Source organism: Sabethes cyaneus, chromosome 1 (assembly GCF_943734655.1).
Source record: "Sabethes cyaneus chromosome 1, idSabCyanKW18_F2, whole genome shotgun sequence".
Classification (NCBI taxonomy): Eukaryota; Metazoa; Arthropoda; class Insecta; order Diptera; family Culicidae; genus Sabethes; species Sabethes cyaneus.
In genome coordinates, this window is record NC_071353.1 from 36811344 (window position 1) to 36825099 (window position 13756).

The 13756-nt window shown below is 41.7% G+C and overlaps 2 protein-coding genes and 1 non-coding gene across 3 annotated transcripts in view; all 3 read left to right on the plus strand.

Moving 5' to 3' along the window:
- Positions 1-1830: 1830 nt before the first annotated feature.
- Positions 1831-3104, plus strand: LOC128745581 (lipase 3-like). Its single transcript, XM_053842659.1, has 2 exons — positions 1831-2481; positions 2550-3104. Exons 1-2 carry the CDS (start codon positions 1831-1833, stop codon positions 3102-3104), a joined length of 1206 nt encoding a protein of 401 aa, XP_053698634.1.
- A 4413-nt stretch (positions 3105-7517) lies between these two features.
- On the plus strand, positions 7518-7681 carry LOC128733220 (U1 spliceosomal RNA). Its single transcript, XR_008411896.1, has one exon. It is a non-coding gene; the product is annotated as a U1 spliceosomal RNA (small nuclear RNA).
- Positions 7682-9159: 1478 nt separating this feature from the next.
- The window catches only part of LOC128740043 (lipase 3-like), a 35872-nt gene continuing 31275 nt past the window's right edge, over positions 9160-13756 (plus strand). The window contains exon 1 of the mRNA XM_053835552.1: positions 9160-9257. The gene's annotated coding sequence lies outside the window, so the exon portion shown is untranslated. The remainder of the gene's footprint in view (positions 9258-13756) is intronic.

Below are 13756 nucleotides of genomic sequence, written 5' to 3' on the forward strand. Positions count from 1 at the left end.
TAAATTAATTAAAACACCCAAACATTTAAGTAATGTTCAGGGGGAGCGAATGGAACAGCAGCCGTGTTGTTTAGTGTTCGTTGGGCTGACTATGAACAGGCGCCGAAGCGAGCGGTTGCTCTTAGAGTAGGTGCGATAGACGGGAGCAACAGGGGGCTGGGCTGGTACAATGAACGATGAGATGGGTGGGAAATTTTTTAATTATTACGATTACGTTTATCGCACCGACGGCAGGCGGTCGCTTTGCTACCTCCTGATTGTTTTGAGTGACCGTTCTACCGATTTGGTGAATGATGACGACTCTACGATCAAGTTCGATGTTTGATGCCATCCACACCACAGCTAAAGCTGGGTAATTAGATATAGCCAAAATATCCTGATACATATGCTTGAAAATGAATAATATTAGCGAATAATCAATGATATTATTTTGTGCCTCGAGAATAACTGCATTCAGCAGCTCTCGTACGTCTGCCTGCAATGACTTTTAAAAGCTTACTGGTTTCTTTCGCATCAGATGAATTCCATTCCTTGCACGAAGAGACTTTAGCGTTTAATTAACCGAAGTCTAGTAACTGATAAGAAATGAAATCGACTGATACCGCTACCGACTAGACAGGCTTCTACTATTTGGTCAGTCTGCGGTCCTGTGCCGAGCGGTGCTAAATGAGTAAAAGTTTTGTGAAATGGATTCCGTCAGTTAACTTGGAAATAGGGTGTTTTTGCTATTTGTTTTAATTGCTGACCACTCATTTGGTCGCTAATGTTGTGTTTTTGTCTGACGGTAACGTTTCAGCCCGAAAGTCGTAACGAGCGATGATTTATAGCGTTCAACCCATTGCTGTCACACGGCACCAGGCGGAAATGAGTAAATAGGAGGATTGGTCGTATTTGTTTCCATTTAGTGCGTTTTGGGGAGTAATTAAAACGCTAGTTAGTTCGCTAAAAAGCATCTCTGGTTTGCCGGAGAGTTGTGATAGTGGAAAGGGTTATATAATTTAGCGATTAAATGAAATTTTATGGCGAGATGCTCGAAAAACATTACACTGTAATAGTACGATTGTTTTTAACACTATAAGTCAGCTCAAAACAATGTGAAATAAACCAGGTTAAATTTTGTTTACTTCAAGATAATCGAATGGATTGCATTTTGATTGAACGACTCGATCGAAAAAATATTTTGTCAGGAAAATGTGGACAAATTTTCTCAGAAATTTTTCTACGAAAAATATGGTATGCGGAAAAAGTTCTTCGCGAAGTTTGCCACAGTGGGTGGTGCAAAGAGTGGTTGGAAAAAATATGTTCTACTTCGTGGAAATTAAATTTTTTTTTCTTGTTTAAAAACTTCTAATCTTTTAGTAGAAAAAAATTGTCGATAAAATAATTTTCTATTTCTGAATTTTGACCGAAGAGAAACAAATTTTTCTGAAATCTTCAATGCTGTTTGAGTGTATGTCCTCGATTTTTATCTACGACTTTTACACAAGTATGAACGAAACGATAATAAATCATACTCAATCCAAAGTCCATGATCTATGTAGTCCCCGTCAATCAACTCTTTAGTTTACAAGTGATTAACAACCTTTATCAAATCATCTTACACAAATCTCTAAATACCGTAAACCGGCATTGGAGGTACCATAAAAATACCTTAGCCGTGAGCTGGATTCAATTCGCTTTGGAATAGACACACTGTCGGACTGCCAAATTGCCGATTTCAGTTTGATATGTTATCAATCGAAGTAGCAGCCTAAGCAGCCGATAAGTTGCCCGCGCCACGGAGCTACCGAATAATGTCAAACTCATTTTCAAACCAGTCAGTCGTGAAATATGAGCCTACTTCCTGCCGCTTGTTTGCTGTTTTACGCAGTTTCCCGCTGTGTAGCGACGCAGAGCATCCACCAAGGGCAAGTAACCACTGCGGATTTGATAGTCTCGTCCGGTTATCCTGTGGAGCAACACTCGGCAGTGACGCTAGACGGTTACGTGTTGGGCTTATTTCGTATTCCTGGAAGTCCTACGAATCCTCCAGCGAAAGGAAAGCCGGTAGTCTTTTTGCAGCATGGCATTCTCTGTTCATCAACTGATTGGATCATTATGGGCCCGGGCAACTCCATTGCGTATCTGCTGGCAGACGCAGGCTTCGACGTTTGGTTGGGTAATACGCGAGGAAATACCTATTCCCGGAAACACATTTCGGAGGATCCCTCTTCGGTTAAGTTCTGGGATTTCAGCTGGCACGAAATTGGAATGTACGATTTGCCAGCCATGATCGACACCGTGCTGCAAAGCACCCACGAAGATATACTACATTACATTGGTCATTCGCAAGGAACGACCGCATTTTTTGTGATGGCTTCGCTTAAACCGGAATACAACGTAAAGATTCGTTCGATGCAAGCGTTCGCTCCGGTTGCATTCATGGGTAACCTGAAGTCACCATTTATACGAGCGATAGCGCCTTTCGTAAACCAGATTGAGGTCAGTGGTAATTTGCCTGGCTACTATTGTCTATTGGTTTCTAATTTCGATTGCCTATTCTATTTTAGTGGATAATGCGAATGCTTGGAGTGAAGGAATTTTTGCCGAACAGTGAAATGTTTACCTTGGGTGGTCAGAAAGCATGTAACGATGACTCCAGTTTCCAGGAAATTTGTGCTAATGTTTTATTTCTCATAGCTGGTTTCAATTCGGATCAGCTAAATAGAACGGTTTTGCCAACAATTTTGCAGCACACCCCAGCCGGTGCATCAGTGTCGCAGTTTGTACATTTTGCGCAAAACATGAACTCTGGTCACTTCCGACAGTATGACTACGGTATGTTGCTTAACCTACGACGATACGGATCTATTCTGCCACCAAACTATCCTTTGGAACGAATTTCCGCACCAGTGTTTTTACACTACGGAGAAAACGATTGGTTAGCTGCGGTATCCGATGTCCAACAATTGGAACGAAAGCTTGGAAACTCCGCTGGTCTGTTCCGTGTCCCTGACGATCGCTGGAATCATTTAGACTTCACCTATGGTATCGAAGCACCCAGTTTACTATATGCGAGAGTTATCGACGTAATTCGGCGACTGAACGTACCGATAGAAAAATAAATTGATCATGCCATTGACCTCATTTTATTTTATTCAGTCTATCGTTTTGCAAACGATAATTTTGTTGAGGAACTGCGCATCCGCAGCCGTAACCTATCACAGCTATGAATAAATTTTAATAGGCTATTTTCTCAAGCTACAATTTATGTTTATAAACTAACAATGTTTACGTTAAATTAATATACGTAACCAATGTACCTCGGCAAGTATTAGTGCAACGTGCTTTTTGTATGTGTTCGTTGCATCTGTCAAAAAACGCCTGCCTACAATATATCCATTACGTGTCCATTTGCTACAGCCGCACGAAGTATTTTGCCACGCTCTTCTTCGGTTTTCTTAGTTCTTGAAAATTTATCTGATCAGACAACTTAAAATACCAAAAAAAAAAATTTTGTGTGGAAAGAATTAGAAACGATTTCTTGTGAATTGCTTAGAGCCGTAAGAAACAATTACTCCGGTTGACAACTACTGTGATTGTATTGTGGCACCATATCTACACTCCTCCTTGACACTATCTCACTACTCCGATATTCTCGCGAAACGTCTACAATCGTAGATTTGCAGCGACTTTGTGAGAATATCTGCCAACTTAAGATCGGTGAGGCAGTACTCCAGAAAAAATGATACGAATGCAGCTTCGATTGTCGATTCGATAGGAGAACACTGGTTTGGAGACATCTTCGCCCATGTTGATCAGCAATTTTCGCATCCAGTTTGATTTCTGACAAGTTTCAACCAATGCCACTAACTCGCTTCGGTTGCCGATAGCGCAACACAATTCTATTTGCGGGATGCCCAACTAAAGACGCCTCCTCCAAGTCGAAGCTAAACACCGGAATGGGACTTCCGATATCGATGGTCTTCTGCGCTGTCCGCGTCCGCGAACATCTCCGGCCCCGTAGCGGTGTACCCTAGGTGTAATTTATGATCAGGAATAGATTTCAAATACCTCAGTACCATCTTGGGTTTTTGACAATCCAGCTGTGCCAGGCAGTTTGATTTTTGAGCTAGGATGGATACGCTTCCGGAAAACGGCGTCGATGCTTTAGTTCCAGACACGAGCGTACAAACCTTTCTTCAGCATGTGGACTGTGTTTCCCAGGGTGTAAACTTCTGGTTCATGGTTTCTTCCAGTTTTCCATCAAGATACGCCTTCTTTCCAGGTGTTTTACCAACATCTCACGCTGACTTGCGATGACGAGGAGCGTCCAGAGGGTCATATGCTTGGCGATGGGATTCTTCGTTCTGAAAATCCACTTGAAACTAATGGCCTTGCGGGTCGGGTTAATTCAACCAGGTCCCATGTACCGTTCTCAATCAGAGACAGATTTTTTTAGAGGCAGATACTCGTCATCTCTCACGTCGTTCCAGAGTTTCACCTATGGTCTTTTCAGGGCTTCGGATGCGTTTCATAGATTTCTATTGGCCAATGGTTGACGTCTGGCTGCTAGTTCCTGCTGTTGTGCGCTTGCCTCAGGTTCAGGACGACCGCAGCTTCCTCCAGTACTCTCGTTGGTAACAAGCTCGGAAAATTTTTTTAACCTGCCTATCAGGTTAAACACCTGTGACTCGGGTGGATTTGAATATGTTTCCGTGGGCCGCAGTAATGGTCACGTCACTTGTTGGGTGTTGGGTCGTCATGATCTTTACCATTGCTTGATTCGTCGTCCTCTATCGGTTTACTCTAAGCATCGATATCGTGTGCATTTTCTTCTTTCTGTGGGAGTTTTCTTGCTTCAGAGCCATTCTTGAACGGAAATGGATCATTCAGATCTAGATGGACTATTTTGCGATCAGGTGCCGCTGACTGAGTGTTGAAAGATGATGACGGATGCTCTCCTGAAATCACCATTGAATGTGACATCTCGGGACTTGACAATTATCTTGGATTTTATGTCCCACAAACGGTACGCCTTGGTGTCTTCGTCGAATACAGTGAGCATGCATTTGTAAGCTTTTGCATCCCACTTCTTGCGCTTTGGTCTGAGAACATGTGCCATCGCTTTCGACATTTGACCCGAATACTCGAACATGTGCCAGGTTGGGCTTCTGAAGCTGAACGTAACCGTATGCTTACGTTTTACAATCTGATTCACCGAAAGCAAATTTGTCGAAAGTTCCGGAATCATCTGCCACGCTAGGATCATCTGGGCAGCATTTCGGCTTTAATTTCATGCTTCCTTTAGCGATTACCTTCATTGTTCTTTTGTTGCTGGCAGCGACTCTTTCACTTCACTGCTGCTCGAGAAGCTCTCCTAGAACCTCTTCGACTTGGCCAAAAGATTAGAAGTACCTGATTCAAGGTACCAATCATTGTCAGCTTTCTCGAATACCGACAGCAATGTATACCACACATTACCCTTCTTGACAGGTTTGGAATTATGGCACGCACCGCCGCCACATTTTGGCCTTTTGCTGGATGCCGGACTCGGTTCTTCCTTTTTCTATACTGGGTTGTTTCAAGGCCTAGTACTTGCGTCTCTGACAGGTCCCTGACAGGACGTCATCCTTTCATAGCAATGCAATGGGTTGTATTCTCAGTCAACTCACTGGTCGACTGAGCTGTCCGACTGAACTGTTCGATTCGACTGCTCGACTCAACTGCTTGATTGGACAGATCGACTTGACTGCTTGACTGAACAGCTCGATTTAACTGCTCGAGAGGACTACTCGACTTAACTACTCGATTCGAGTGCTTGACTTACTACTCGACCCGACTGCTCGACTCAACTGCACGATTCAACTGCTCGACTGGACTGTTCGATTCGACTGTTCGACTAGACTGCTCGACTAGACTGCTCGACTAGACTGCTCGACTCAACTGCTCGATTCAACTACTTGAATCCACTGCTCGACTGGACTACTCGACTCAACTGCTCGACTGGACTACTTGACTCGACTGCTCGACTCAGCTGCTCAACTGGACTACTCGACTCAACTGCTTGAATAAACCGTTCGACTGGACTACTCGACTCAACTACTCGACTCAACCGCTCGACTCAACTGCTCAACTCAACTGTTTGACGTCTGTTTGATTCGACAGCTCGACATAAATGCTTGATTCAACTGCTCGACTGGACTACTCGACTCAACTGCTCGACTCAACCACTCGACTAGACTACTCGACTCAACTGCTCGACTGGACTACTTGACTCGACTGCTCGACTCAGCTGCTCAACTGGACTACTCGACTCAACTGCTCGACTCAACTACTTGACTGGACTACTCGACTCAACTGCTCGACTGGACTTCTTGACTCGACTGCTCGACTCAGCTGCTCAACTGGACTACTCGACTCAACTGCTCAACTGGACTACTCGACTCAACTGCTGGAATAAACCGTTCGACTGGGCTATTTGACTCGACTGCTCGACTCGACTGCTCGATTCAGCTGTTCAACTGAACTACTCAACTCAACTGCTCGAATAAACCGTTCGACTGGACTACTCGACTCAACTGCTCGACTGGACTACTCGACTTAACTGCTCGAATAAACCATTCGACTGGACTATTCGACTCAACTACTCGACTGGACTACTCGACTCAACTGCTCGAATAAACCGTTCAACTGGACTACTCCAGTCAACTGCTCGACTCAACCGCTAGACTCAACTGCTTGACTCAACTGTTCGACTTAACCGCTTGACCCGACTGCTTGACTCAACCATTCGATTCGACTGCTCGAATCAAGTGCTCGACTAGACTACTTCATTCAACTGCTCGACAGGACTGCTCGACTTAACTGCTCGAGTACGTCAAAAATGAAAAACTAAAAATAAAAATTAAACTGTTTCTTACTTGGCGCTCTTCGGGATGATTAGTTTTGCATGAAAAACAGAACTTGTGCTTCTTTTTGTACTTGTGTACAAAAGAAATAAATGAAATAATGAAGAATAAAGAAATAATGTACCTATTTTCGAGACAACTCGCCTTGAAGCCACAACACAAACCACATGCACACTAACAGCCCGGCTTGTCGCTTACCGCTCCTTACAGGGGCATAGTACCTTTTACGCCCTATTTTTTACCTTATCCCAACCCCAGTAAGAATTTTTCGTTCGATTCCGACGTTGCAACACCGCTAGCAAATGATTCGCTTGAGTTGGACGTCGCCTGTCCGACATCGTGCGAAAAATTCTTATTGGGAACTGGGATACGTTTTATGAACATCACACATCAGACATCACACTTCTCTTCATATCATGTTTGAACCGTCTCCCGTGTTGGGAAACACTGAATGAATACAAAAAGAAGAAAACAACTGCCTGAAGTTCAGTTAGGTAGTAGTTTTTATTTTCTTTCTGGCTTCTCCCATAAACCAAAATAAGCAAAGCGGTACAATTTCCGCAGTAGCCATCGCTAGTGCAACTGTATGTCGGTTCAGTTAGGCAGTTTGACGAACGGGAGCAAAGCATACTTACCTGGCATAGGGGTTACCGTGATCAGCAAGGCGGTTCCCCCAGGGTGAGGCCCTTCCATTGCACTTCGGTTGGGTTGACCCCTGCGATTATTCCTCATGTGAATAACTCGTTTGCGCAATTTTTGGTAGCCGGGACGTGCGTACGCGCACATCCCGACCACTCACTATAACTAAACTACCATTGAATAAATTTTATAAGTAGATTAAAAATAAAGAATAGAATTTGCCAAGTTACTTGAAAAGTTATGCGATGCGTTAAGTTTATTTTTCGTCCAAAATTTTCACATTATTTATTGTCATCTAAGATCTAAGTATCGTAAAGAGCAGGCTTCATTCTCGGTTTTTTGCTCATTTGACTACAGCGCCTCAACTAAACAGAATTCGAAAAAGTAGTGTAAAGGGCAATTCTAGAGCTAATTATTATCTACATTATTGTTGAAGAAAGTATAGTTCTATCTTTCGTATGTACGGCGCTATGGGGCTGCTGAGTGCTGCCCCGTTGGTAGCAAAAAGAGCGCTCATTTGGCTACCAACGGGGTAGCAGCCCCATAGCGCCGTAAATACGAAAGATGGAACTATACTTTCCTCAACAATAATGTAGATAATAATTAGCTCTACAATTGCCCTTTACACTACTTTTTCGAATTCTGTTTAGTTGAGGCGCTGTAGTCAAGCGAGCATCTACTGAGCAAAAAACCGAGAATTGAAGCCTGGTAAAGAGTTGACAATTCCAGCAAAGTGCAGTGCTGTCTGCTGTGTGCTGTGTGTTATCTTTTCGCGTAAATTTATTTTTTTTGGGTAAATTAAAGATAACGACCTAGTTATATAGAAAATCTAATTTAACGCGTGGCCAATTTGTTGGTTCCCGATTTTCACATGTTAAAAATTTTGTTAACAAATTTTGATATGCTTCTTATATTGGCGGTTCGCGGTAATATCGTGGAAGAATTAATTGTAATTTAATTTAGGCAAAAGCACGTTTTCATTTAATCAAGTATGTAAAAGGTCACATTGTGAATTGACAGTAATACAGTGGCGGTGAGACAAGTAGATCGAAAGCCGAAATTGTTGACTCCCAAGCCCAACACATATTTCGTTTGCTTTACTGAAGTTAGTTGTTTTGTTGCAATTTTTCCTCCGGCGTTTTTAGTATAGATAGTAGAGTAGTTTACTCTTCTATCTATAGTTTTTAGTGGTATAGCTGTTAGTTTGCGACTAGGTGGTGGTGCTGGTCGTTTTCTGAGCTCCTGGTGCATACAGCGATTCGGCATATCGATTCCTGGATGACACTAATAACCTAAGGTTAAACCACGTTAAACAGTAGAAGTTCGTTCAGTTCGTTGCAAACGTGCGATTATCTGCCGATCCCATATTGAGATACACCTTGTAACTTGTAAGCCAATAATTCGCTTCTTTTATTCAATGGCCAAGAAAATTTCCGCCCGGTTCGCTGGTCTGGCACCTAAACTTTCTTTCTCTCTCACTCTCTGGAAGCAATCGCACAAATAATTTCTCACGTTCATTGGGAAAAGAGCAAAATATTAATGAATGAAAACAAACTACGATCGCAGCGTGCTCATGAGACGGGATAGGGACTTCACCGCGGGTATCCCTCCAGCGCGCTTCAGTCGACTTCGAGATCCAGGCGCGTTCGGTTAGTGTGTTGCTCTAGTCGCGTGTGCTAGTGTAAATTTTGCATTTCAAGTGTTGTTCCTACAATAATCAGCAAAAAGGTATCTACGAAACAATGAATTTATTTTTTATTAAAGTATGACGGTCTCACGACCTACTGGAAACGACCCGCAGGAAAGTGTTTTAGTGAGACCATGAAGACTCGCACGAAGTGAAAAGTGCGCGCGTTAAATGTGTTATTGATATTGCGCTCGCCTGTAAACCTGTAAACCGCACCAGTCACCACTTTTACCAGATCGCATCATCATCATCATCATCATCATCATCAAAGTCGCATTCATTGTCTACAGAAGAAACAAACATATGCTGACTTGTTTATACCTACGTACATAACCCAGATCGGAACAAGTGATATGAATAAAGTCTGCTCCGGCTCACTGGTCGAATTTTAAATGAAGAAAAGTTTTTTGCGCGCGTCAGCGGGTAGCACGAAGTACGAAAATGTCATTTGTCACAACATTCTGTCACAGGAGACCAGGAAATATTTATGTACCTATCTGCTTTTCTTTCGATGTTTCTGCAACCTGTGGACGGAAAATGAAAGTTGTTGCTTGAACTTTAAACTAGCTAACACGGACGGATTAGTTGCAAAGTGAAAAATAATAAAGTGCAATTTTCATATCAATATTAAAGCTAACAGAAAAATTCGTTTTTGTGTATGTACAACAGTTTGGACAGTTGGTTTTTATTTAATACATATACCACTTTTCAGATAAGAACGAAATATACCTGTACCTATATTAAATTGGTTATGGGACACAAAATTGTCGAAGGTTGCAACTGTAGTCACTAGCTATGTAGTCTGTCTGTCGGATACAAAAATCCAATTTAAAAGTTTAAAGCGGAGCCAGTCGTTCTTGGCTGTTAGCTTTGGAATTGATAAGAAAAAAGTATTCCGATTGTAATGAAAGTTGTATCAACTAACATCAATGAGACGATATTAGCAATATTAGTATGCGCGGAAGGGAATACTGCTCCATATACTGTTTTCATTAGTTGCAGACAAAATAAATTCAGCAGAACCTAGGAGGATAAAATCTAAAATAACGAGGTTTGATACAAATTTGTTTCGTTTGGCTAGGTGGTCAGATCAATAAACAGTTTACAGATTCTTACAACAAATTCGTATGTATAAGATTCGTATTTTCTCGTCTATAATTAAGTCTTCAACTTTTTGGACGAACGAGGCATAATGCATAATACTTTGGTATGGAAATTACCATTATTTATGTAGGCGACGTAAAAGTAAAATTAAAAACAATCATTATGATGTTGTTCATAAATGCAGACTATAAAACATTTTTTTGATTGGAAACACAGCCTTGGGCTTAAACATCTTTTCTAAGATTTGACCCTTCTTTATCGACACAGACTACACAGCCGGCTATTAGAGTACAGAACAGTTACGGGGCTAGTGCAACAATCCTGCTGACTCTATCTAGCAGCACCGCCTAGCCGAGATTCGAACATACGACGACTAGCTTATTAAGGCCAGCATCGTATATCGAAACCAACTAAGCGGTTTTGAACACAAATATTTATACTGTATCAAAATTTATTATTATATGTTAATATTGTATTTTTCTTCTAAGATAATACGGAAATTCAAACAAATGTAGGCGAGTTAATGCGCTCTACAGACGGAGCGACAAGCAACAGAGTCGCTTAATGTGTATCAGAGCGTTTAACGTTGCCCTTTGACACACGCTCGGTATGATTAATCGTTTCGCGTGAAATCAACCAATACTGCCGGCTAAAGATGACGCAGACTGAGTTGATAAGCGCCGCCAGTGATTGTTTTGTTTTGCGATAGAAGCTAATAGAGCAGAATATGCCTGCCCTATTTGAGCGCGCGCCGCAGCGTGATGCAATGGAAGAACAATCATCATATGCAAAAAGAGGTACAAGTCTGATTGATGATTCATCCATTCTACTTGGAGAAGAAAATTTAATTGGGTCAATCCTTGTGCGGTTGTATATTATCGATCCAAAATATAGATATTTCAATTTCAATGTAAAGAAACCCATTTGGGTGTAGTGATCAACATCGGACCGGGTAAAGTCCGGAAAGTCCGGTCCGATACCCGGTCCGAAGTCCGATCGGAACGAAATTTTTGAGTCCGATTTTTTATCGGACCGGAACCGGAACGAAGCGTTCCGGAACCGGACCGGACCAGGTCTTCCGTTGAAAGTCCGGAAAAGTCCGGAGCACTTTTGATCGTAAAACTGACCGCAGTGGAAACGATGACTAAGACTTGCTTTATTTGTTTAAAACTAATTTCCTTGAACTTCCTCAGTATTGAGGAAAGACAATAATTTCGCTAGCAATAATACACTTTCTGTTGAAGGCTCCAAAACAAGTCCAACGAATCGATTTATTTTTGAAAAATTAGCAAATATCTGCGGGTCTTAAAACCGAACGTTTCGCAGCATCGGTTCGTGCCTTATGATCCCTCAAAATTTAATTTCAAAGAACTAATTTTAAAAGTTATGTAATTATAGCACTTCATCTGCTCGGTAATGCCATAGGTAACCAATATTCACGCTTATGGTCCAATATGAAAGATAACTCAGTAGTTTCATCGGATTTTTCAAAATTATCGTATAGGTTTGGGCCAAGAGTCTCAGATTTTCATGAAATTTCGCTTACGAGCATAGGGTGTTAACTTTTTAATGAAAACAATATGTTGTCCTGTTTTCCCAGAAAACTCCACTAGAAATTTTTCGATTTTTTTCGAACACAGCTCATTTCGAAAGTTTATACTTTTAAAACCAAGCATTGCAGAAAAAAATTTTTTTTATGAAAATACAATAAAATTTTCTCAGCAATCCAGGAAAAATATTAGTTGGAACAAGCTTTCCACATCATTTTCTATAACGGTGCAAAATTCTAAGCAAATATTGGAAATCCCATGTTCTAAGTCTTAAGAAATTTTGAAATATAGTGGTCTCTCGGAAAAGTTAATCGATTGGTAAATGGGTCGATTAACTTTTTCGAAATATTACCTATTCTGAGTAGTCCTAAGAGTCATTGAAAATGATAAATACAAAAGCGATAAATATATATTCTCGGATGCAGGATACCCATTGTTAAGTATCTGGAAGTTGTAACGTAAAGAAATATGTAGCAAGATCTTTATGAAATAATGCTTCCCTACGATAAAACTGAACCTTGTCGTGGTGTAGGGCTTTTTAACTAATCAAAAAATGAACAGTGGTCACGTTTACTTCTGAATGTGGGTATATGTCAAAATACTTTTATGATTTCAGGTGAAACTCGGGGTAAAAATTTACCAAATGCGATTGTTGCGTTGTTCAGAAAGTGCTTTTATTCCGTTTAAGAATAAGGCCAGTATGGGGATCTCTGATAATTAATAGATGAATGTTTTTGGGATTCATCCCTATTTATCACAGCTGTCACAAATATCTCCGAAAAATGTCGGATTGGTTGGGTCGATCGGGGGCTTAGGGTTAGTAAGGGGATGTAAGCGGGATACCTGATCCTGCTGGATGCCGAAGGACCACTCTACAATGATTACGAGTATAATAATAGAAGTTCTTAGGTAGCAGATGGGAAAATTAGGTCAATTCGTATCGTGTGTTCGAGTCTCAGCTGGGCGGTGCTGCTAGATAGTCAATAGGATTTTTGCACTGGCCCCATGGCTGACCTGTGCTCTGATGGCCGGCCGCGGGGTCTGTCGATAGGGAGGGGTTGAGTCTTAGAGAGACGTTTAAGCCCACAGCTTTACTGCACTAGCTCTTTGATCTCGAGGGTAGGAAGGCGGGTGCGTCTCTATAAAGCTTTATAAGCTCTAAAACTTCTGTCGACTACCGCGAACGTCCGGGTTGTACTGCGCTCAATTTACTTTGTATCTTGGGACAGTGCATAAATGCTGGGGGAATGAAAGATTCAATTTGCCCTGATAAGTTGATAATCGCCAATGATCCGAAATTTGTCTTTCCTATTAGTCCATTTGTCGTTGTTTGTGCTAGAAAATAGAAAGCGGGCGCGTGGTTGATGACCGGTGTCAGGCGGGGCTGACGAATCCTCCACTTCACTATACTACATTTTACAACTCAAGTATGACCGCATTTCAAGGTCAAGAATAAAAACATGAGATTACTCTAACTCAAGTAGTACAAAAAGTCCAAAGCACATTTACAAATTCGATCTATCATTTTTCTTATCATCATCATCATTATTATCATCGTCGTCATCATCATTATCATCATCATTACATTTAAAATATGGCATTCCAGCCTTTGGCAGAGAGATCTTAGAGTCAGTTCATGGAGTCTGCGCAGGACCGGACCGCCTCCGCCTGCGGGCATAGGTGTGACGGCTATGCTTGGGACTCTACCTGTGTTTAAGTGGGCGACATTGCCTGTCTCGTCAGGTAGAACTGATGTTTGAGGTCTCCCTGACACTTTGTTGACTTCACAAAAGGGCCCAGCGCAGAGTGTTATACGCTACTAGCTGACCCTTACGCGGAATGTCCCATTTCACGGAAAACCTTTTCATGAAAAGTACTATTTCGAT